The sequence below is a fragment of the Dysidea avara genome, chromosome 14, assembly GCF_963678975.1.
Source record: "Dysidea avara chromosome 14, odDysAvar1.4, whole genome shotgun sequence".
Lineage (NCBI taxonomy): Eukaryota > Metazoa > Porifera > Demospongiae > Dictyoceratida > Dysideidae > Dysidea > Dysidea avara.
Genome location: NC_089285.1, coordinates 860,318 through 886,795, shown reverse-complemented (window position 1 = coordinate 886,795; position 26,478 = coordinate 860,318). Strand labels below are relative to the sequence as shown.

Below are 26,478 nucleotides of genomic sequence, written 5' to 3'. Positions count from 1 at the left end.
CAAACCTCCAGCTTTTGCTTATTATCGTTTACTTTCATTCGGGATGGAGGCAACCTCAGTAGCTTAGGTAATCATCATACCTTGGTGAACATAAAAATAATTGTATGATGTTGAATAGACATGCATTCCATAGCAACTATAAAAGCTCACAAAAGCTATGAAGTCTTTCATGATGGATTTGCAGATGTATTTGCATCCATCAATCAACTGATTGCAAGTCCACAAATAACAGCCGATGGAAAGAATTACAGAGTGAAGATTGTATTCTGTGCTGACTACAAGGTGCATATAGGCCTGTAACAAAAAGTGTCATCACCTTTTCTTGTAGTTCTTATTTTGCTCATGATGGGAATGAAAGCAGCGAATTCCAAACATTCCTGCATATGGTGCACCATCTGTGAAAGTGATAGGTAAGCATAAATCCATGCCTATTTTGTGTATATACAGTAATATCTCACTGCTTATGTTCATTTGCTCACCCAAACTTTTGTAAGTAGGGTCAAAAGAAATACTGAAATACCCATAAGGTATTCAGATAGTAAAATTGGTGCTTGAGTACTTGTAAGATCACATGATTCATGTTTACATGATATACGTATTTACTACACATCACATCATTGCTGTTACCAAGTACTATAAATCCATGATTGTTTCAGTACTTTTAAAGCATAATTTTGCATAGCCATTACAAGGGCATGGAATTTTCTATTACTTACACATATATTTAACCCTTCACTCTCATGTTAACCCTTGCAGGCATAAAATTAGTAAAACAGCCAAGAAACGGATCTTACAGTCCATAAAAACTAGTGCCGCAAACGGAGAAGTAGGATGTAAAAATGCACCCCTACTCAATCTGGAGCCTAATGGCATTTGTGATGAGCTCCATCTATTGCTGAGGGTGATGGATATCCTCATCCAGGCTTTGATAAATACCGCTAAAGTTTATGATGCCAATGAAGCACACAGACTTGGGCAGTGCTTTATCAAAGCAATGGAGGGGCCACTGATCCAGAGTCTTGTGAAGACAATCAGTGAGTGTGGGGTGCATTTTTATGTTTGGGAGGAAAAATGGAAGATGAACTACAATGGCCATCTATAATGGGACCTGCTAAGAAAAAAAATTCTATAATGCTTGCCACCAGAGATGGACAAGTACCAGCCATCAGGTATGGTAACAGACATTAAAACTCTGGAATGTAAGTATCATCTGTTATATAATGCAAGTATCATCTTTTACATAATGATCAATTACCTTAATTGATTAGAATTTCAGCACTATCTACTCAAATATATCATCTCGAACACCATCTGTACTTCTGATCAGCTACAAGAAGAGGTAAGTGGACACTTGCAAATGTTTTTGACTGTGTGCACATTTTTTATTAGGGAATAAAATGGATACAATCATTTATAGACTTCAGTAAAAACTATCGATCTTCTGATGGCTATGACCCTGAAAAGGTTTTGCCATACATTCATCTGATGGTGAAACACTTCCCGACAATGATGGGAATATATGGCAATACAATTTTCATGCCAAGGTATACTACCTACTAATACAATTATATACATACCAGTAAATTACATAGATCGAAAAAAAGAATGACGATGCTAAGGAAGACATTTTTTCATGGCAGTAATAAATGGGATCCAGCCACTGATATGTCAAAAAGAGGATTCCAAAAGACATTGTGAAGGAGAAGGAAATGGCCTTTTGAGTAAGCATCTCTTCTCACAGAAGAAACAAAGCACAGTACCTTTGACAGGGAGCTATTAGCAATTTACCTATCTATCAAGCATTTTCAGTATTTCATAGAAGATCATGATTTTTACATCCTTACCGACCACAAGCCAGTAACATTTGCCTTATAGTCTAATCATAGTCACAGTCCATGCAACTCAGACACCTAGAGTTCATTTCTCAATTCACAAGTAATATTCGTCATATCATGGGCCCAGATAATAGTGTCACACTCATCAAGGGCCAGATAATAGTGTTGTCACGGGTGGAGACCAATGCAATCACACAGTACAGTCCTCAGTAGTAGACTTCAAGGACATCGCTGCTGAACAACAAAGCTTACTCAGCTGAGACAGACTTTGTCACTCATTAGAGCCATACCAATTCCTTGTACTGATTCCACATGATATGACAACAGGAGTACCACGCCCATATGTACCATGTAAGTTTCGAAGAAATGTGTTTTACTCTTTGCATTCTCTAGGACAGCCCAGCTACACAGAAGTTAGTCACGACACATTACGTACGGCCAGATGTTAACAACATTGTTTGTCAGTGGGCATGATCATGCCCAGAAGTCAAAAGTCCATCATCACACACACCACTAAACACATTCTCCATACCTGATATGCGATTTGACCATGTTCACATTGATACTGTTGGACCACTCCCAGTTTCTCAAGGTAACAGTTACATTCTTACTTGAATTAACCGCTTTACTAGATGGCCCCATTACAGACATTACAGCTAAAAAAAGTGGCACAGGAATTTATCCACATTTGGATCTCACGCTTTGGAGTTCCATCCTCAGTAACAACTGATAGGGAACAACAATGGGAGTCAGCATTGTGGTCATCACCGATGCAATTGCTGGGCTGTAAACGCATTCGCACCACTCCTTATCACCCAATAGCTAATGGTACGATTAAACATTTTCGTCAGTTGAAATGCATTTTAAAATCATACCCTAACTCAGCCAATTGGACAACAGAACTATCCATGGCCTTACTGGGTATTCGAACTACAGTGAAACAAGACTTTCATTGTACTCTATCAGAGCTTGTTTATGGTACCACTCTACGAATCCCAGGCGAATTTGTTGCCACCACTACAGTACTTTCAACTGATCAATTAAGCTATACCACCGAGTTGAAAACTGTGAAGCACCCATACCACCATGTCAGCAGCAGCATGCAACAATATGTCAATGTCAGTGAACTTCTTCAAACTTACACTCATGTGTTTGTGCAGCACGATGTCATTAGAAAACCTCCCCAAACACCATATGATGGCCCTTACGAAGTCCTTATTCGTAACAAGAAACATCAAAGGACAAAAGGAAGTAGTTTCCATGGATCAATTGAAGCCAGCTTTCATAGACCTCACTACATATCCTGAGTCAGCCTCACTAACTTCTACTATTTTAGAACCATCTTCTAATCTGAAAAGCCATCACACAACCACCTGCTCTGGCCGACAAGTGCGATGGCATGTTCATCTTTCACTTTGTTATTTGGGGGGGGGGGGGGGGGGGGCATTGTAGCAACTCATATGATTGAAATTTATTGATTATATTGGGACATTAATTAGAACTAATGTAAATGGACTTTTGTGTTTTACGTGATTTGTTGATTAATCATTCAATACTTACAGTGGTATGAAGTTGGCATTCAAGAATCATGAAGGAAGATTCCAAGGATTAGTCGTCAAAAACCTAGTACAGACATGCCAACTCTCACGCATTAGGCGTGAGTCTCACTCTTTGGCTAGTAATCACATGCTATCACGCCTAACCCTCTGTTTATCACTCTTTCACCTTAGTTCTCGCGCATTTCTCATGCCTGATCTGCTTCGTAAGTAGTCCTGTGCTTAAAATTGGACAGACCTGTGCTTATTTTTGTACTTTGAGCATGTAGTGACCTTTTTTTTTTGGTCTTCTTGCCAAAAATCCTGGAGCTGCACTTGAGTGTGGTCCACATTGCTGGTAGTGTTTGAGGTCACTCCTAAAATTGTTCAGAGGTTGGCATCTCTGCTAGTAGCATATAATACTATGTAACTGACTGATATTGTCATCCAGTTTACAACTACTACTGCGTGAATTGCAATGGTTTGATTTAAGTCACACGTTTGAGCACGTAGATTACAAATGGTATCTCTTTAAAGTTTAAAAAGTTTCATAGCAGTCACCATTATCCCTTTACTAAGGCCAAGCAAAGTTGATCACCAATTTCCCGTTTCTGCCTACATGCCTTAATAGACGTGCCACAAAAATTTCATTATATGGCTATTTCCTCTGCATAGATTTTCAAATATTCACAATAATTTCATTATTGTAATAGTGAGTTTATTATAGTGTTGTCTTCAAGGCTTTAGCCTTCCTCCCGCATGATGTTTTTAAAAAACTTGAAACGGGAAACCATTTAAGCTTCTATGGCCTAAACCCATAGAAGCTATAATATGTACATTGGAGCCATCAGAAAACATGGTTTTGTGGTTAAAATATAGGAAACCATAAACTTAATCTTTGAATACCTTCTTATTTAGAATGAATTATATACTCCTACAGTCGAGTTGTTAGAGAGCTCAGCTAGCTACCAACTAGTAGCTACATTGGTGAAACTGTTTTTGAATTAATTTACACCAGCATTCTGGTGATAAACCCAGAGGCTAAGGCACTTCCTTCCAAGTCGAAAGTAGCCTAAACTACCATAGATATTACATGCTACGTAACTACTATTGCATACTTACATACAGTGTATTCATCAAACAGTTACTGTCAAACTACTAGGCTAGTGGTAAAGTATACAGGCTGTGCTTTCAGGCGATGTTCACTGTTGAACACAATAGAATGTAACTGGATCTGCGAAAACAGGACATAATTGCATTGTTTTTCCTCGAATTCCTGTTTATTGAATATTTATAATGTACTTAGCCAAGTGTACCCACTGGCAAAGTTTCAGCTTCATTTGTCAATAACTTTGGGAGTTACAGCCTTAAAAAGTTGCGACAACAGAAAAATCAATTTGTACAGCAAGTATAGGGAAAATAAATTACAGGCACTTACAAAACTGTTGTAACTTACCAACAGATTGAGGTACGGAGTTAAAATTTTCACCATCGTGTTCGCCATGAACAGAGAATCAAGTACTGGGTACATTTTTCCTTTACTCATCCTTCTTCACTGCATACAAAGGTGAAATTAGTGAAGAAAAATTGAACGCATCCGATCACTTCAAAGTGACGTAAACAAACCCTCATAATGTACGTATGCTTGAGTCTACTGCAACAATGCAAACTCCTCTTGAGCAGGCGAATAAGATGACATCCAGCTTTTTATTGTTAGTCCCTTCCTTCACTAAGAGGGATTAAAAAAATTTGGAAATTTTTTCAGTGATACGCAAGTATTTCACCCAATGTATTCAATGCTTTATACTGTAAATTTAACTAGGCTTGTGCGATTATGTCCCTTTTTTGCAGATCCAGTCACAAATTATAACATACACTGATCAAACAAAGTTTTCGCTAATATTGTTGTCATAGTTAATAAAATCACTGATCATCCTCATGATCATCATTGTTTGTCCACCTCTGATGGTAGCATGTACGAATAAGTGCACATAGATGTATGATGAGTGGAGCACATCAAAACAGCCAAGCTGTAAAATAGAGTGCGGCCCCAAAAATGGCCAGGATGAAAAAAGGTGTAAAATCCAAGGTGGCATGCCATCAGTAACTAAAATAATCCTACAGCATCGATCGTTATCGGTGCAATATAGCATCGACTTGATGTAATATAGCATTGACTCGATGTAATATAACACCGAGTTGATGTAATATAGCATCGAGCTGCCATGTAATATAACACCGAGTCGATGTAATATAGCATCGAGCTGCCATGAAGTGCATTTATTTGCACAATATGTTTTCCTTGGCAGAATTAATTCAGCTTTGCAAGAGTTTGGTGGAGGTTGGAACAGTCATGGAATTAGAACTGAACATGGTATGACACCAAACCAGCTGTTTATTGTAGGAGTACTACAGCTTCGACAGATGAATCTTACAGCTTTTGATTTCTTCAAAAGTGTCAATGATAATTATGGGATTAAAGCAGATGATACAATTGATGATGATGATGATGAAGAAGGAGTATCAATTCCTCGTTCCTCGATACAGCTAAAATAAGAGGTTTGCGGTCACAGATAAATCTTCAAAGAGATGATGGCAAATATGGAATTAATCACTATCAACAAGTTGTACTCAGTTATTACAAACAACTTAAAATTGTCAATGCCTACAAATTGCCTAATATACTGTACTGCATGTATACTGAAAGTAGCCTAATGACAATGCCAAAAAAAGAAAAAAACCTGACGTTATCAAAATCAACATAGTTTATAAAGTATAGAGTTACTTGTTACATAACATCCATGATCCATGCGACATCACTTTGCAATATGGAATGAAAATCGTTGGTAAAATCTGGGTAGGTCACATATGTTGTAGGAATGGCTATTGTACAGGTATAAGTTTTACTGGAAATAGCTCGTCGAAGCCCTGTTGCTGCATTGAAAATCACAGTGATGTCATCGGGCAGCATAACACTACAGCCTGTCACAAATCGGAGAAAATCTTGCAGATCCTCAGACTTTAAACTTCCCGTGAACTTTATTAGGTAACCATACACCCTTTCTTCTGCTCTATTCATGGCATCTGGCTCTGCAAAGTGAATAGAGCTTTTCTACAGAATACCCTTCCCAAAATCTCCGGTGATTATGTGGCAATCCTCCATTCATAGCATATACAGCTCCAACAGCTTTTACGGTCAATTCATGTCGACCGACTTCAATTACTAGACGCCTTAAATTGTTAGGTGTAGGTGCATCACGACAACCAAACCGAGTCATTAAATTTATGAGTTTACTCTCCAATTCAGGATTAAAACGTTTGCTACCTGGATTAGCCTTGCATGCTATGAATGCTTCCTTTAGTACTTCACAATCATATGTAACAAGCTAGTCTAAAAATGCTTCCACAATCACTTTGTCGCTGATCTTTGTAGCTGGCCCTAACAAAACAGCTGTACTGGAAGTGTAGTTGCTTCCAGTTTGGTTGCCTTGTTTATCTTAGTTAGCAGTGAGGTAGTTTGGGTAGTAAGCTCTTTCTCCTAGAAAGATAACAAAAATGCATATTTCTACATGTGTACATTGCCACAGGCCCTAAGGTGAGGTATTAACAAATAATTAAGATGCAAACTGAATGGGTGTGTTATAACTGATTTGTGGTATCAGGAATGCACAGATCAAAGGTGCCCATTTGTAACATGCAAAGAACAAGAAAGCAAGGCTGTTGCTGAATACTGGGTTCAAGGAACAATTTTACATTATTCATGGAGTTAATATTGTTAGCTAGTTTAGTCATTGTTACCGCATTTCCCATAAACAAGCGTACAGTGTATCAACCACTACATACTGCTTTACATCATTTAGATAGGCTGACTCAATCCAGTGGTAGCACTGCTTCCCTTTCATTGAGATAAATACAAACTGAAGCTGTAGATCAGCTTGATGTATATATGGGCCAAATTCATTGAGTATTGTGATTTCCCTCTGTTGGTCTGGTGTATGGTTTTCTTTGAACTAATTAGTGGCTAGACTGTGGGCCAAAAAAGGGTCCTACCTCACCCAATACCTCCCTGTAAAAAATTCCCAGTGGCCATTTTATTTTTGAGATATAAACAAAAACATAATTGCAGATATCGTTCATGATGTAGCAACTCACCGAAGGTTCAGCTCCATTAGTCACTTCAGCTCCACCTCCCTTGGTCACTTCAACATTAATAATGGATTGTGACTCAATCTTCTCTTGTATATCCCACTCAGCACGTTTCACCTATGTATAAGCAGTTATTACGTTATAAACATATACAACTCATATAGCTGGTACACGAGTATGCAGCAAAGATTTTTACGAGAAAACAGAATGCAACCATACCTGGATAACAAGGTGGTCCTCATCATTAATTAGGTCTGAAAATGACTCTAGAATGCTGGCTCTTAACTGCTCCACGTCCAAAACTCCATCCTCTGAGCGAAAATAAATAGCCCTCCTGTTCACTCCAAGGCAAACCAAAACTGTTTTCTCTCCCATAGCTTAGCAGAGACTGAGAGTGATAACTGATGCGAAAACACTGCTGTTAACATGTACGGTTTACTCACATGAGAACGTAGCATGGCAGATTATCACGTGACAGGTATATGCTGTGTTGTCACCTTGGTTACCACTCTGATAACTGATTACTTGTAAAGTACTGTATCTATTGGGCGAGAAAATCTTGGTTTGCATTCAGTGTGTCGGATCATTTTGTTGTGTTCAGATTACGGACGTGGAGAAATTAAGAGCCAAACTTTAGAGTCGTTACCAGATCTAATTAATGCTTCTGCCAGCACAGGTTGTTGGCAGACCATCAGTAGAGCTACACTTGTATTGTAAAGCATTAATAATAGTCTCTGAATAATATAATGAAATGAGTCACATGATAATTCACTTAGTTACTTAATTCACTGTAAACTAACACATGAAACCTGATAAAATGCAGCTACCTAACTACGTAGTTGCTGCTCCTGACTACAACTACCATCCTCCAGTTTTATGGTGAGTCTCAGGTAATCTCCATCAATAACTTCATTAACATCTGTTACGTCAAGAAAAATATCCCATTCCTTTGACCATCTTTGCAAAATATAAATTCTTTTTCTCAATCCTAAACGTCTCTCACGAGGGCAAGAAAAGTATGCCAGCATCCCTTCATTTCCTGCCAGTAATCCGATTTCACACTCTACTGTGACCACCAGCTCATCCCGACTTAAACATAGTACTTTTCGCTGTCCTGAACTGTTAATCTCAAACAGTACCTCCATTTCCATGGTCTGACCATAGTCTATTATCTATGGTCTGACTCTAGCTCAATAGCACGTGCTGAATCCAGGCCAGCAGCTGCAAGCAGCTAATCTGCAATAGCAACGCAACTAACTGTTTATGTGCCAGAGAAAATAATTTAAGCAATGGTTATTTCCTTCGGAAATAAGCTTATTAGCGGAGGAAATAAAGCGGATTTTTGTTACAAACGGCATTCAACAATGGAAAGGAGCAATAATTGAAATAGACCACGTTCAGCAAAATGAGTCACGTGATTCAGGACTTATAATAGTATAGTATGCATTATACTAAAGTATAACATGAGTATAATACAGGGTTTATATTAAGGCTTATTTGTATTCAATAAGCCACTGGAAATACCATCTTATATCCCACATTTTTCACAGTGTAGGCTAAGCGAGTAGACAAATTGGGTAAGAAGCGACTGTAGTAGTTAACTATCCCAAGGATTAATCTTAACTCAGCTTGGTTCTGTGGAGCAGGTGAATCTTGAACAGCCTTCACCTTCTCCTGCGTTGGATGGAGACCAGACTCATCAATGATGTGTCCAAGGTACTCAACCTTTGGAAGCAGGAACACACATTTAGATTTGTTCAACTTAAAGCCTGAGTTTTCTAAAATTTGCAGCACTTTATAAAGGCGTTCTAAGTGTTCCTCCATAGTGCTTCCCTGTATGAGAAGATTGTCGAGGTATACTGAGACACCCTGACAACCTTGCAATAAAGTCTCCATGCATCGCTGGAAAATTGCAGGTGCAGCTGATACACCAAAGGGAAGTCTATTGTACTTAAACAGCCCCTTGTGGGTGTTCACTGTGACATATTGTTTGCAGGCTTCATCTAATGGCAATTGGAGGTAAGCTTGGGAAATGTCTAACTTAGAGAAATATTTTCCTCCTGCTAAAGCTGAAAACAAATCCTCCACTCTGGGTAGTGGGTATGAATCTACCTTGATTGCCTGATTTACCGTTACACGGTAGTCACCACAGATATGAATACGACCATTTTGCTTCATTACTGGCACTATGGGTGCAGCCCAGTCTGAGTGACTAACTGGAAAGATAATTCCAGGAGCTTCTAGGGATTCCAGCTCAGCGTCAACTTTGCCTTTTAAAGCAAAAGGAATGCTTCTGGCTTTGAAAAACTTGGGTGGGACACTTTGGTCAACTTGTAATTTGACTTTCACATCTGTTAGCATACCAAGCCCATCCTTAAATAGTAACGCATGTTTGTCTAACACTTTATCTAATTTGCTTGGTGCCACTATGGTGTGAATGTCTAATTGGTTAATATTAAGCTTACTTAGCCAGTCTCTACCTAACAAGTTTGGTCCCTTCCCTTCCACAACATGAACAGTTAGGTGTAGCATTTCTCACCATACTTCACTTCTACAGTGGTGCTCCCCAACATCTTCACAGCTTCACCAGTGTAGGTTCTCAAATTGACTAACCAGCGATCGACTTGCCAGTTGACAACATCTTTCAAGATATCCTTAGTGTGAGCTAGCATGGACGAACTTGTTTTCAGTGCCGCGGGACGCAATAATTATAATTAAGCACACGCTGAAAAAAATTCTAATCGGTAAGCCTTTCTCCAGAAGTAAAGGTCTTGCCACAAAAGACTATACTATAAATAGATTACTCCTTGAATTCACACTAAGGATATCTTGTCAACTGGCGAGTTGATCACTGGTTAACTATTGCTGATATACATTCCCTACAGCATTACTATACTCCAGGGTATGGAATAAGTGTTGTAAATTAATAAATTACAACGAAATTATTAAGACAGTTATCGCATACTCCACTGCTCATATTCAGCATTTAGTAGTGGGCTTAGGACCTTTGGCTTGCGAGACTCAATAAATTTAACCACAGAATGTGCAAAAACCAAAAATATGCCATTCCAGTCCAGTGAATGGACACACCCTTGCTGAATGGCGGTGGTGCTGATGCCTTTGCTGCAGCTTCCAAAATTGCTGCTAGTTCGTGGACCTTCTTGTACGTGACATCCTTTTCAGCCAGGAGTCGGTGTTGAATTCCTTCGTGATTTATGCCATAAACAAAGCGATCTCGTAGCATAGTAGATAAGGAATCTCCAAAGTCGCAGTACTCTGATAATGTGCGTAGCACAACTACGTACGCAGTGATGGTCTCTCCCTTCACCTGGGCGCGATTGTAGAACTTGAATCTCTGCTCTATAGGTGACGGTTTCGGGTCAAAGTGAGCTGTTAGGATAGCAATTAAGTCTTTATATTTGATTCCCTTCCTTGCTTCAGCGTCTACCAAACTTCGAATAGTCCCATACACTGTAGGTCCACTGTTAGACATCAATATCGCGACCTTCTTGGCGTCATCCTCAACGCCATTTGCCACTAGATAATAGTCGAGACGCTCAACATAGCTGCTCCACTCTTCTTTCTCTGGGTCGAAAGGTGAAACAGAACCATGAGTAGCCATTCTTCCAGTTTACCTCGTTGCCAATATGTCGTGTATCACTATCTGATAATCTAATAGATATCTACCTAACAAGTTCGGTCCCTTCCCTTCCACCACATGAACAGTCAGGTGTAGCATTTTTTATTCTCACCATACTTCACTTCTACAGTGGTGCTCCCCAACATCTTCACAGCTTCACCAGTGTAGGTTCTCAAATTGACTACAGGTTGCTCAAGGGCAGCTTGCCCATTCTGTGCAATGAGATCATAGGAAGCCTCATTGATCAAAGTCAGTGATGCTCCAGTATCTAGTTCCATCCTGACAGGAACATTGTTTAGCTCAAGCTGTATCAGTATTGGGTCATGGGTTTCACTTTTTAGAGTGAACAATCCATATGAAGAGTCCTCTGTGTCTGGGAGGTCTGGGATTTCCTCCAAGTAGTGGTGAGATTTCTTGCCACTGTGGTGAGAATTTTCTTCTGGTTTGGACTTACACACCTTTGCAATGTGTCCAGTCTTGTGACATCGGTGGAATTCTGCAGTCCAGAACTTGCACTAGGATGCTAAGTGTCTGTCTCCACAAAGGTAGCAAGTTTTGATCTGGGGCCCATCTGGTGGCTTGGCCCGTGTTGAGTTGGTCATGTAATTTACAAATGGCTCTATTTGCTGAGTGGGTGTATCCATTCACTGGACTGGACTAATGGACTGGTATATTTTTGGTTTTTACACATTCTGTGGTTAAAATTTATTGAGTCTCACAAGTCAAGGGTCCTGAAGGAACCTACAGCCCACTACTAAATGTTGAATATGAGTATGAATAGAGTATGCGATAACTGTCTTTTAATATTTTTGTGGTGATTTATTGTGTCCTACAACACTTATTCCCTACCCTGGTGTACAGTAATGCTGTAGGGAATGTATATCAATAATAATTAACCAGCAATCGACTTGCCAGTTGACAGCATCTTTCAAGATATCCTTAGTGTGAGCTCAGGAATTGAGCTAGCATGGACGAACTTGTTTTCAGTGCCGCGGAACGCAATAATTATAATTAAGCACACGCTGAAAAAAATTCTAATTGGTAAGCCTTTCTCCAGAAGTAAAGGTCTTGCCACAAAAGACTATACTATATATAACTTGCTCCTTGAATTCACACTAAGGATATCTTGTCAACTGGCGAGTTGATCACTGGTTAACTATTGCTGATATACATTCCCTACAGCATTAGTATACTCCAGGGTATGGAATAAGTGTTGTAAATTAATAAATTACAACGAAATTATTAAGACAGTTATCGCATACTCTACTGCTCATATTCAGCATTTAGTAGTGGGCTTAGGACCTTTGGCTTGCGAGACTCTATAAATTTTAACCACAGAATGTGCAAAAACCAAAAATATGCCATTCCAGTCCAGTGAATGGATACACCCTTGCTGAATGGCGGTGGTGCTGATGTCTTTGCTGCAGCTTCCAAAATTACTGCTAGTTCGTGGACCTTCTTGTACGTGACATCCTTTTCAGCCAGGAGTCGGCGTTGAATTCCTTCGTGATTTATGCCATAAACAAAGCGATCTCGTAGCATAGTAGATAAGGAATCTCCAAAGTCGCAGTACTCAGATAACGTGCGTAGCACAGCTACGTACGCAGTGATGGTCTCTCCCTTCACATGGGCGCGATTGTAGAACTTGAATCTCTGCACTATAGGATAGCAATTAAGTCTTTATATTTGATTCCCTTCCTTGCTTCAGCGTCTACCAAACTTCGAATAGTCCCATACACTGTAGGTACACTGTTAGACATCAATATCGCGACCTTCTTGGCGTCATCCTCAACGCCATTTGCCACTAGATAATAGCACTCTTCTTTCTCTGGGTCAAAAGGTGAAACAGAACCATGAGTAGCCATTCTTCCAGTTTATCTCGTCGCCAATATGTCGTGTATCACTATCTGATAATCTAATAGCTGTCGCTTGCACGCGAACGACCACAGTTAATATAGTTAATAACTCAATAGATATATCAGGAATAACATAGACTACAACTCTCTACAGGGTGATTTGTTTGTAGCTGAATTCTCTACAAGATGGTGTGTTTCTAGCTGTCTCTCTACAGGGTGACTTGTTTGCAGCTGAAATCTCTACATGGTGGTTTCTTTGCAGCTGAACTCTCTACAAGGTGACTTCTTCTAGCTGATCTCTCTACAGGGTGATTTGTTTGTAGCTGAACTATCCACAGGGTGATTTGTTTGTACCTGAACTCTCTACAAGGTGATGTCTTCTAGCTGATCTTTCTACTGGATGACTTGTTTCTACTACAGGGTGACTTTTTTCTAGCTGAAATCTCTAGAGTGTGATCTGTTAAGTTTGTAGCAGAGCTCTCTCTTGTTTCTAGCTGATCTCTCTATAGAGTTATAACTTGTTTGTATAGCTGAACTCTTTACAGGGTGGTTTTTTGATTGGTTGCTGTACTGACTTGTTTGAACTACAGAGTGACTTGTTAGTAGCTGAACTCTTTACAGACTGACTTACTTGTAACTGTGGAATAATCATCATAGAAAGTCCTTGCAGTAGTACAGAAGAATTGGATTACAAACCACTGAGTTATGATTCCAAAGCGAACTACATGTAGCAAATGCGAGATCGAAATACTCTAATAGAACAGTCACCCTAATAGAGCATTCAGCTATGTTTATAACCTACTCCATTATAGAATTGTATTACATTGCAAGTTATTCTGTAGGGAATTCAGCTACAAACAGTTAATTTTATACACAATTCAGCTACAACTTTGATAGATGCATTAGTTATAGCTAATAGTGCTTTAAAGTTGTTCATTAGTTGTTTTTTTGGTTTATGGCTGTGGGGCGTCTCACGTCCGGGGGGAGGGGCTGGGGCCCCGCGTGTTGATTTATCAGAAGATTATGAAGCTGGTGTTAGTGCTGAAAATTTAACACCCCATCAGCTGTTAATAGAGAGGGTCATTATCAAAACGTTTAAACACTACCATACACCACTTGATATCAGTGATACCATTAGAGACAGTTTTCGCTTAAAGCTATGGAAAATGGGCAAACTGTTCAGGGGTCTAAAGGTCAGCAAGCCCAACTAGCAAAATGGAAAGGAGATGACGATATTTGGAAGTTGACGGTTGGTGAAGTTGAAATAAATGACCAAATCCTTCGTAGAAAATGCTCTCTTAAAGACTTTGAAGAGGAGACATCAAAGCAAATGTGCCTAGAAAGGAAAGTTAAAGTACTTGAGACTACGGTAAAGCAGCAAAGTTCCATCATTAGTAGGAGTGGACTTCAAGTAAGAACAGCAAGGAGAAAGCTTTTTACTGAATGCTCACGTCAGCAACAGCACAATCGTAAAAAACAGATGGTTGACAGAGTTAGCAATTCTGTAAATATCTGTCAAGCTGAAGGGTATGATTTGTGGTCCATTGAAATAAAATCTAGAGACACTGGTGAGTGTGATACATTCGCCATAAGAGAACAAACCATAGTGCCCAAAAGGAAGAGTATTGCAGAAAGTGATAAGTTACATGCATCACTCTTGGTTAAGGACAAATATGCTGTGTCCAATGAAGCTTACCATGAGCTAAGCATAATGTAGGACCTTCCATCCTTGAGTGAAGTTAGAAAATTAACAAAATCCATGAACTCTACATTAAAAATTACCAATTACCCAAACAGTGTGTGTGGTGTGCAGCAAAGCATCCGAGAATGGATTTTACAACGTTTAAAATATTTCATCCATAAAAATTCTGATCAAGGTGTCAGTACTCCAGACACTATTAGAATTAAGCTCACCGGTGATGGTACCCAGATTGGGAGAGAATCGAAAGTAGTTAATATTGCTTTCACTATTCTTGACGAAGGTGAAAATGCACAATCGGTTAATGGTAATTATAGCGTTGCAATAGTGAAAATAGAGGAATCATATGAAGACCTAGCTAATGCTCTCCAAGATATTAGCAGAGAAGCAAAAGACTTGGAAATGTTAGCAGTTGATGACAGGGTGTATAAAATACAATTTTTTCTCGGTGGTGATTTGAAGTTCTTGGCTATTGTATTGACGCTGCTAATGCAGACCATGCTTGCGTGTGGTGCGAGTGCCCAAAAAGCAGCAGGTCAAGCATGGAAGAACGGTGGTCACTAATAAATAAAGAAAAAGGGGCCAGAACCATTCAGAGAATAACAGAAAAATCTAAACTAGGAAAAAGGAATAAAAACCGACATAACTGTAGCCACGAGCCCTTATTCCATTTATACCCATCGAAAGAGTGGTTGTAGACTCACTCCATATGTTTCTTCGCATATCCGACCACTTGCTGATACGCGATTTAAGAATCCATGACACAGAGAATACATTTGAGGAGACGTATGAGAAGTTTTAAAATGCAAAGTTTGTTTCTAATGGAAGCAATCCAAGGATAATAAAGAATCCCAGTATCGTGATTTAACCGGTCCAGAAAAAATCTGTGTTTTTGAAAATATCAACATTCCTTTGTTATTTCCAATGCTACCTAATAAAGAGAAACTTCAAGCACTATGGGTTACTTTTCAAGCACTATGGGTTACTTTCTTTGATCTTATGAAAGACATTGATAAAAAGGATTGTGATGCTGATAAAATTGATGTTGAAACAAAATCTTGGATGTCTTCATTTCCTTATATCAAAAAAAAAAGATGTTACTCCCTACATGCATTGTTTTGCAATGTACACTTGTGAATTTGTTCGGCTTTATGGTAATATCGTTACTTTTACACAACAAGATCAGATGGAAGCGTACATTCTATATTATATAACAGTATGGACAAGTGTATGTAAAAAAGACCAGGTCATACCTGTACATTTTTCGTCATGTAAATTTTGAGCAGAGACCATAAAATGTGTGTACACAAATTTAACAGTTAAATATGTCACTATCTTTACCAAATGTTGTACTGTTACCATACCCCTCTGTAAAATTGAAGTGAAGATAGTAGTAACCTGTATCAATCTTCAACTTAGAGATGGTTATCGTATCGTCACTATTGCCACTAGAAGTAGGCACATGTTCTCTTGACATAGAACACCACAGAGTTTAGATTAACGTACCCGTAATCACCTTGGCTATTTAGTCCACGAAAAAGCCAATTTTTACCTAGCAGTGAATCTAAATCTCTGTAGTGGTGAATCCTATAGTACTGAACTCCACCAACTCTGCTCTTAGGATATCCAGCTACCTTCAATCCCCCATTAAACATCAAAATGTCAATTGGTATCTTTATCTCTTGGGGGATCTGGTTCGGCTGCAAATCAAAGATTTTTTGACTTGGATCCTTAGGTTATCATAAAAGGAATACGGACGGTAAACCTCAGTTGGCGGTTGCTCTTCGCTATGACAAGGCTCTAATGATTCCGCACTTCTTGTTGCTGTAGTAGTAGGTGCAATGTCTTCAACTTCCGCAATATCTTTCCACTCGTCATATCTTGTGGCGTAGCCAATATAGTGCACCTTCACCCTACGCTGGTCTTGAGACATCTCCATAATCCGTATTGGATACAACTTATCGATGTCAGTTCCTGCTATCGATGTCAGTTCCTGCTACCCTATATCTAATTTCAACAAATCTCTGTAAATAGCAATGTTTCCTTTCAATTTCCTAGATCTTTTTACCACACCGGCCATTTTCCCTACGAAGTACACAGAGTCAATTACGATAGTATATGAAGTTGCACTTAAACGGCTTCATTTGACAAAATGTACAAGGGAGTTTTGATATGGGTATCAAAACACCACACACTCATGATCATTCAATGTGAAACTTGCTACTAACTATCAAACTACAGCTGTATATTAGTTATACATCAAGACAGTAAAATGCTGACTGTTGTTTCACTTCTTTCCTCCTGCTGTGTAGTTTCAGCATGTTCAGTAAGAGACTCAGAAGATGTTATGGTTGGTGGCTAAAAGTTTAAAAGCAATGTTACATTGGACACAGTATTCATTGATAACAATATTAGCCTAGATTTCTTGCTCCTTCTCATGTAACTATGGCATATCAACTATATTATATTCCCAGATGTAATGCCTTTGATGTGTCTGCCCATACAACAATTCAGCACACCTTGTATCTAATTTATAAACACTTCATCCACAGGACTGTGGCGCTCAGGTGTCATGTTTACAAATCAGAAACAAACCTCAAGTAACATGTGTCAGAGTAACATTTGTACGTAACTGCAAGAATTAGCATCAAGACACATGGTAGTGTCAAGGAATTAACATGCCATATATTGATAGGAACTAAGAAAAAAGATGATTTTTACACTTATGTGGATTGCATCATACCTTTTTTTAACAATTGTGTATTACTAGCACCCCAGTGCTCAATATAACATCGCTTACATGATCTGTCAAAATGACAGACCAACCTGCAACATGCATGGTCGGTCATTGGTACATAATAATATGTATTTTACATTTTTCACATTTTTTTCACATTGGCTTATATTTGATAGGTCATAATGTCAGACCATTTTTAATTTGGTCAGTCATTGTGGGTTTTGGGTCAGAAAATGACAGGTGACAGGCTGTTATTTTGAGCTCTGCACCCTTCACCTTTGGTGTACAGATTAATTGTCTTGAAATTTGGCATGCTTTAAGGTCACTAATTAAGATGGCATACTTCAGGGTCATTATTTAATATACCAAGTTTTGTGCAAAGTTGATAATAGCCATAAGCACTATAGACGATTAAAGGGTTGACCTACTTGTTGTGCTTACAGTGTAAACCACTTACAGGAATAACTTGAAAATCCTTTTGTGCATAAGTTAGCCATCACAGCTCAAATCTTTTGTAGTTTATAAGAAATTGCAGGAACTGCTTATGTATCCACATGTTTACGTAGAAAATCTACCTAGACCAAACTTAAGGATCGAAGTACTCTAATAGAATATATAGTTATCCATGTTTTTCTTTATGATGAAAATGCTTTTCCAGGGCTTGAACCAGTAATGTACTTACAACTCTTTTATCCCTGACATTGTGGTCAAATCAGTTTAACTCTACTTAACGATAAAAGTTTATTCTCAACTAATGGAAAATCTTAAATGATAATTGCTGGTATATAATTGCAGAATAATCAGCTAAATTCTGATATGAATATTAATGGAGTGAAACCTTTGAGATGTACACCCTCAGATAGCATGCAGAGTATTGGTAATAAGTGCTGGTAATAAGTGCAACAATAACAGGTCTCTTGGAATAATGGAGGTTTGCACATTTTCAATAATAATATTGACCAGAAATCAGCCTCACAATACTGGAAAGAAGATGTTTTACATACATATGTACACCTTGTAACTTTAACGTATTGTAGTCTCCACGATGGATGCATATATAGTGTTAATTGAGTGTGAAAATACATAAATTCATTAAACAAGTAAACCTCCCACCATTACCTTGAGCATCAGCTGTAGTGTATGCTTCTGCTGATTCAGGAAGAAGTACACCTACTTGTGACAGGAGGTCCTCAAGAGCTTTGTGTGCACTAGCATCAAGGTTTTTATCAAGGTTTGAAATCTTATCTATATGCATATAAAAGATTGCTTAAATCTTCTGGAAAGAACTTTTGTCATCCATGGCATTCCATGCATAAGTATCATGACTAACATAAATATCATCATTGCATAAGTTTATTATAGTGGCAATACAAAGTTACATATTTGATTGTTTGTTCAATTCTTTTTTGCAGGTCAGAATCACCATCATTTGTGTTCCTAGTAAATTTTCTGCGCACAAGGCTTGAAGGAATTCCTCCGGAGAAATGATCTGATGTGTTCATCGCATATGACAACATCTGCAACATTGAGAAGATGAAAGTAACAATAAAAGAGCTTCCATTCCCAGAACCATACAGTGAAATGTGGCATAAAGTTTCAAAGATAATAGATACATTTCACCTAAAACATCATAAGAGAGAATAGAGCCATCACTTATGCAATCCTAAAAGGCTCAAAGAAACACATCCATCCTATAACACCCATGCATGTGAGCATGGCTTGGTAAATTTCACAAGATATTGTCTTCTATGCCAAAGGCGCATAACAACTTCTTTCTTCATCATTTGGTGAAGCGAAGAAATGAGTACAATGCACACTGCTAACTTACTGGAAGAAAGCCGGTGCTGCCTAATTGTAAACATGCTGCAACATAGAATTGAACATTAGAATTAGATACTCAAACCATGCACATTATTTAACTTATAACTAATGATTTTACTGCTGTATCTGCATATTTCTTCAGTTAATTTAGAGCATAATTATGAAACATATATGTGACCGAATTTGACAAAACAAGGCTTCGACGCACAAGCCATAAATTCGAGATGAACAAAACAAAAATCGTACTTTAAAAAAAAAAATTATTTTATTCCATATAAGCAAAGGTATATATAAAACACGTCTTTCTGTGATGTTTCATAGCGTTTAGATACACACAGTGATAGTTATAAGCGTATAATCATTAACTCACACGGAAGAAATCGGATGAAGAACAAATCGGCCGATTTGTTGCTGAAGGCGGGAAAGAACAGCCATGGCTGCCAAGGAGATTGTATCCCTTCTCCATACGCTCACCAGCGACGAGTTTATTCGTTGCGACTCTTCTGACAACAGGGAGATGGAGGCGATTGTCGCCGAGTATTTCACCGGAAATGACGTTTACACCGATAATGAATCTAGTACTGACACCTCTGACAGTAAGCGGAAATGATTTGCATTGTGGATGTAGTTAATATACACAGGTAGTGAAGAAGATAGCGAGGCCAATGAAGATTTTGCAGAAAAGTCTGAAGATGCTGCGTTGTCCTCTCAGTATGAAGAACATAGAGAAGATCCCAGCACAGACTATGGTGAAGGTCCTAGCTACAATGAAGAATGGAATGTCGATGACACTAACTTATGTGATCCAGGTCTGAATTAACATGCACGCAATAACAAATTGTAGAGTTCTAATTAATGCATGTGCAATTCAGTTAAACAATCATGCACATTACTACGTCACAGCAAGTATACAATGTTGGTTTGTAAGTCAGCATGACACTGCATGTGCCCCAGTTTCTGTCTTAGCATGAAGCTTAACACGTACAGTGGAACCTCTCTATTCTGGGCACCCTAGGATTGTGCTACAGTGTCTCTTGTCGTAATTTAGAGCCAAAATGTACACTGTTGTACATTTAAAATAAAAGTAAGTTACAATGTCCTGACTATCAAGGTGTCCATGTCCCTTTTTGAGAGGTTCCACAGTATACCACTCTTGTGTATTAAAAAATTTATTGTGACAAAAACCTATCAACAAAACCTTACTCCTTTTTTCCTAAATAACACACTTTGACCAACGTATTGTGCTTTAAAACACAAACGCATGGTGAATGGAATGCTTATTAAAAGCCCCTGTGCTGTGCACTACACTAGGACAGAAATATTTTCTGGGTAATTTAACATTCTCATTGTTTTAACAGTGTTATTTGAGGGAGACTTTATGGAGCCAGAGACATTCCAGGATGGGATGGCTCAATCTTCTGCTGCACACACCCACGGCCAGTCACCTGCACAACAGTTTCCAGTAGTTCAGGTGAACCAACTCCAAGCTGAGGTTTCTACAGTACATGACATCACTGAATCACGTGACGTTCAAAAGAGTAGGCTGTTTGTACTACATACCTGTGGATGCAAGTTGGTGAAGCCTGATTCCAGCCCATGCAGTAGTCTGTTTCCTGTAGAGGAGTATGTCCAAACAAGCTTAAGCTAGCTTCCTGACACATCAAGAACTTGATATGTTTCTGATGGGGTTTATCGAGTCTTCTGCACTGATCCAGGATAGTATCATAGATGGTCGCCATAGCAATCCTACAAAAAAGAGGAAAAGAATTACCATGAAGTACAAACACCATGGTATAGATGTTTGTCAAAAAACTTTTCTATTTTTGCACTCAGTTGGAAAAGATAAGCTACACAGAGTGAAGAAACATTACATCAACAATGGACTAGAGCCCCGTGTTCATAAAAACACGAAACGTGCACCAAAACATGCTGCCCCATATTCTGCAAAGGTACATGTGGTCAAGTTCCTTCAAAATTATGCTGAGGAGAATGCTCTCTTGCTCCCTGGGAGGATACCAGGATACATAAGGGACGACATCAAACTCCTGCCGTCAATTGTATGACATGTTATAGTTTACATTCCAATTAGTACACATTGAAATGCTAATGTAGTTAAAGGACTTGTATTGGGCAATGTGTGTATTCAAAATTAGCACTGTACACCTAGAAAGTTTTGCAGTATGTAGATTTCACGGCTATGCGCCATATCATTTTTCACACTTTAATTTCACGGATGTATGTTAACTGCATTTTAAACATCATGTAAAAATCGATTACCTGTCAGTCAAAGACGATTTGAAACATTTTGTCCTAGGCCACATGGCTATAAAGAAACTGGATTGAGGCTTACTTCAAGCATCACAGTACCACCAGAAAGCCAAAACAAGAGAAGCAGTGTCATAGCGGCAATCCCTGTGAGGATGCATTAATGTGAGAATGATAAGTTCAAACATCCCTGTAGAGTGTGATATCAGTAGCATCAAGTTATGTTGCGGCCATTGTTTCACTACATGTGTTGCGAATCACATAGAGTGAATGTGTATATGTCAGACTACAAATTTTCACATGATAAAATTCACAGTAGCTTTCCTTACTATGACCTGACAATTACATACCATCAAAATTTCCAGGTACACAGTAACAATTAACCTGTCACCTTAAAAATTTCCAAGTGATATCTTAGTAAATGGGAAGGTGTAAGCCCAGCAGTGCAGCGTATTTCTACACATAACACCATAAACACATGTACAGTGTATTTACATAATTATCATTGCTGCATACCATATAACAGACGATCTGGAAGCATTATAAGAAGTCCTGCTCATCCGTTGGGGTACAAGGCATGGCCTACCCAACGCTCTGCAAATACTGGCGATCTCTTGTCCCACACATTGTGGTAGGCCGACCAATGAGTGATCTGTGTTGGACTTGTCAGCAAAATAATTCCAGTATTTTAAAAACAGTCAATAGACCAGCAAATGAGAAAACTATGGTGAGTAGTGACACAGAAATGAAAATCTTGCATAAACATGTATCCTATTCACAGGCCATTACAGCAGCAGAGAATCACTTAACTGCCGTGGCATTAGAAAGAACCTTCTACCGAGACATTTCTAAGAAGAGCCATACAAATTTAAAAGCCTACTACACTGTTGAAGATAAATTTCAGCCTCCACCATTTGGCACTATCAGCCGGCCAATGCTACTTCCTACAACAGTTCACTACAGCTTTGATATGGCTCAGCAAGTTTGTGTGTAACAGCTTAGTTTTGGTTACATTTACATTGGCACTTAAATCCACTACCCTTGTGATCCGATGCAGCCCGGTCCAATCTATTTCCTTACACCAAGGAAATGTGCAATCTTTGGAGTTTGCTGCGAGGCGGCACCCAGACAAGTAAGTGCTAATTATTCTACACAGCAGAAGCCATTAATCTCTTTAACAGGTGAACTATCTGATAGATGAAGCATGCAATGTTGGGAAGGGGTCAAATGCCATTATATCAATGTTGCACCATTTTTTTGAGTACCACAGTTTTGGTGAGACCCACCTACATCTGCATGCAGATAACTGCTTTGGCCAAAACAAGAACAGATACGTCATGGCATACTTAATGTGGAGGGTATTGACCGGGCTGCATAAAGAAATCACAATTTCCTTTTTACTTGTTGGCCACACAAAATTTGCACCAGACTGGTGCTTTGGCCTTTTTAAACGACTATTTAAGAGGACAAAAGTTAGTAGCCTGGAGGAAATTGCAGCAGTTGTTAACCAGTCTTCTACAGTCAACTATCCTCAGCTTGTCGGAGGCTACAATGATACCACGGCTGTTACTTTTTATAATTGGAGTGGTCTTTTTGATTCAAATCAATGGCCCTGAAGGGTATTACAAAGTACCACCATTTTCGGTTTGCCGCTGGTCAACCTGGATCTGTGTTTATAAAGGCTTCCAGTGATGATACTGAAAAAGAGATCAATCTACTCTCGGATAAATCTTGGAGACCATCACAGCATAATCTACCACCAGTCATTGATCCACCTGGTCTCTCGTTAGAGCGACAGTGGTACCTGTATAACAAAATAAGAGACTTTTGTTCAGAGGACACTAAAGACATGGTGTGTCCACAACCATCTACCCCTTTACAATAATTAACTGTTTGTACTATTGACATGTTTGTACTATCACTTTATGGTGAATTGTTACAATGTATTCTACTCACCTTTTTGATTTAGCCACTGCTTGAGGTCGCTGTAGCCTTGTGAGATGGGTGCACGTGTTCACACAATCTTGTTAACAGTGACGGTTGTTTAATAAAGAATACACGTCATAAATCACTTCATTCTAGGCATGTCTAAAAGAAGTATAAGCAATAATATAATTAATGCACACCACATCATAAACAAGCATGCTACATGTAATATGATCCACAGCACTTATAGGGTAACACTATCTCACCTTTTACACGATAAAGGATGGAACATGAAGGTATTAGTACAAGAATCAGTAACACAGCCTTGTGAGATGGGTGCACGTGTTCACACAATCTTGGTTAACAGTGATGGTTGTTTAATAAAGAATACACGTCATAAATCGCTTCATTCTAGGCATGTCTGAAAGAAGTAAGTATAAGCAATAATAAATTAATGCACACCACATCATAAACAAGCATGCTACGTGTAATATGGCCCACAGCACTTATAGGGTAACACTATCTCACCTTTTACACGATTAAAGGATGGAGCACGAAGGTATTAGTACAAGAATCAGTAACACGTGTACGGATGACTCTTTTCTCTGATCATTAACGTGATTATGTACTCCATATAGTCACGTTTATTATCGGTGATATTTACTGGTGATTTGTTGCTGTGATGGGTGCCGATTTGTTAACAACGAATGTACGGGAATGGATAGAAATCACTTTTAGTCATAATACAAATTACGAGAATCCTCCTAGCGGGACAACGGAAAGTTGCATCGTCTTGAAACTTGGAACATAGGTGCGTAGTGTTATTTACAACTGTTTTGTGCAATAAAAAAAATTTTATCTTTGTGCGTCGAAGCCTTGTGTTGTCAAATTCGGTCACATATCAAGACACACGGTAGTGTGTCGTGCAGCCCAAGAAGCCGGCGCGTAACACCCGTGAGCATATTGACAGGAAGAAAGAAAACGCAATTTTCGCACCTCCGTAGCTCTGTGCTTCCTTTATGAAACAAGACGATTTTTGCTGTGGACATGCCCCCAAACTGCAGCACTCCACATTCCAAATTTGAGCAAAATCGCTTCACGCGTTCCCGAGATATGCGACTTCAAAAATTGGCTAAGTTTCTTCGTTTTTTTTCTTCTTATTTTTCTTTTTCTTGTTGCACACTTATAAAAACTGCTATAAAACGTGAACGCCACATCCGATTGCCTTGAAATTTGGCACACAGAAGGGGGATATAAAGGCACATCTCGGTACCAACTTTGGCTGGAATACGATAAACAGGCAAAGAGTTATGCGCGATTATTCACGAAAAATAGCACCAATATGTTGTCACGCCTACAGGGTAAACCGCGTATGGGAAGAAGCTGAAAATCGGTGGGTGAATAGGTTAACTATTGAACCTCAAACCTTTTGTGGTTTGAAAGAAATCGAGCTAATAACCAGGAAGATACAACGAAAAAACCCAACACTGTGTAACAATTAAGCAATCGAGATTAGCTAATTAAAAAACGATTGCTTGCCATGCCTACCAGATAAACCGCTTGGGGTAATGCTTTGAAAATCGTTGTACAGATGGAGTAATCATCTTAGAAAGGCTCATCAATGGTGTAGAAGAATCAGACTTAAAACCACGGAGTTATAACACGAAATCCAACTTGCTGCAGCAAGTGCAAGATCGAGATACTCTAATAGAGCAGTCATCCTAATAGAGCAGTCACCCTGAAGAGAATTCAAGAGATCAGCTAGAAACAAGAAACCTGTATAGAGATCAGCTACACACAAGTCACGCTGTAGAGAGATCAGCTAGAAGAAGTTACCATGTAGGGAGTTCATGCAACTATGGAAAGAGATAGTTTAGCTAGAAGAAATCACCTTGCAGAGAGTTCAGCTACAAAGAAACCATCATGTAGAGAGTTCAGCTACAAACAAATCTCCCTGTAGAGAGATCAGCTAGAAGAAGTTAACTTGTAGAGAGTTCAGCTTCAAACAAATCACCCTGTAGAAAGATCAGCTAGAAGAAGTCACCTTGTAGAGAGTTCAGTTACAAAGAAACCACCATGTAGAGAACTCAGCTACAAACTAGTGACCTTGTAGAGACATCAGCTAGAAGAAGTTACCTTGTAGAGAGTTCAGCTACAAAGAAACCATCATGTAGAGAGTTCAGCTACAAACAAATCTCCCTGTAGAGAGATTAGCTAGAAGTTACCTTGTAGAGAGTTCAGCTACAAAGAAACCATCATGTAGAGAGTTCAGCTACAAACAAATCTCCCTGTAGAGAGATTAGCTAGAAGTTACCTTGTAGAGAGTTCAGCTACAAAGAAACCATCATGTAGAGAGTTCAGCTACAAACAAATCTCCCTGTAGAGAGATCAGCTAGAAGAAGTTACCTTGTAGAGAGTTCAGCTTCAAACAAATCACCCTGTAGAAAGATCAGCTAGAAGAGGTCACCTTGTAGAGAGTTCAGTTACAAAGAAACCACCATGTAGCTCAGCTACAAACTAGTGACATTGTAGAGACATCAGTTATAAGAAGTTACCTTTTAGAGAGTTCAGCTACAAAGAGACCATTCTGTAAAGAGTTCAGCTGCAAACAAATCACCTGTACAGAATTCAGCTACGAACAAATCACCCTGTAGAGAGAGATCAGCTAGAAGAAGTTTCCTTGTAGAGAGTTAGCTACAAGCAAATCACTCTGTAGAAAGATTAGCTAGAAGAAGTCACCTTGTAGAGAGTTCAGCTACAAAGAAACCACCATGTAGAGAGTTCAGCTGCAAAGAAATCACCCTGTAGAAAATGCAGCCACAAACAAATTGCCCTGTAGAAAGATCAGTTAGAAGAAGTTACCTTTTAGAGAGTTCAGCTACAAAGAAACCACCCTGTAGAGAGATCAGCTAGAAGAAGTTACCTTGTAGATCGTTCAGCTACAAACAAATCTCCCTGTAGAGAGATCAGCTAGAAGAAGTTACCTTGTAGATAGTTCAGCTGCAAAGAAACCATCAT

General features: G+C 38.9%; 2 protein-coding genes and 1 long non-coding RNA gene across 3 annotated transcripts; 1 reads left to right on the top strand and 2 right to left on the bottom strand.

Annotated features, from left to right (window-relative positions):
- The first annotated feature begins 2,467 nt into the window (after nt 1-2,467).
- Nucleotides 2,468-3,142, top strand: LOC136244840 (uncharacterized). Its single transcript, XM_066036387.1, has one exon. It carries the CDS (start codon nt 2,468-2,470, stop codon nt 3,140-3,142), a length of 675 nt encoding a protein of 224 aa, XP_065892459.1.
- An 8,100-nt stretch (nt 3,143-11,242) lies between these two features.
- LOC136244839 (uncharacterized) lies at nt 11,243-13,021 on the bottom strand. Its single transcript, XM_066036386.1, has 3 exons — nt 12,877-13,021; nt 12,545-12,814; nt 11,243-11,652 (listed from the first exon to the last, which is right to left on the bottom strand). Exons 1-3 carry the CDS (start codon nt 13,019-13,021, stop codon nt 11,243-11,245), a joined length of 825 nt encoding a protein of 274 aa, XP_065892458.1.
- An 8,913-nt stretch (nt 13,022-21,934) lies between these two features.
- On the bottom strand, nt 21,935-23,643 carry LOC136244514 (uncharacterized). Its single transcript, XR_010695365.1, has 3 exons — nt 23,491-23,643; nt 22,051-23,338; nt 21,935-21,990 (listed from the first exon to the last, which is right to left on the bottom strand). It is a non-coding gene; the product is annotated as an uncharacterized lncRNA (long non-coding RNA).
- Nucleotides 23,644-26,478: the final 2,835 nt, after the last annotated feature.

Bases quoted from the DNA above. Each gene is read 5' to 3' on its own strand.
- LOC136244840 (XM_066036387.1), top strand. From the start codon at position 2,468: ATGGCCCCATTACAGACATTACAGCTAAAAAAAGTGGCACAGGAATTT.
- LOC136244839 (XM_066036386.1), bottom strand. From the start codon at position 13,021: ATGGCTACTCATGGTTCTGTTTCACCTTTTGACCCAGAGAAAGAAGAG. The intron at 12,815-12,876 runs GTTTGGTAGACG...GCTATCCTATAG, and splicing joins AGTGTATGGGACTATTCGAA to TGCAGAGATTCAAGTTCTAC. The intron at 11,653-12,544 runs GTGTATCCATTC...TCTGGACTGCAG, and splicing joins ACCACCGCCATTCAGCAAGG to AATTCCACCGATGTCACAAG.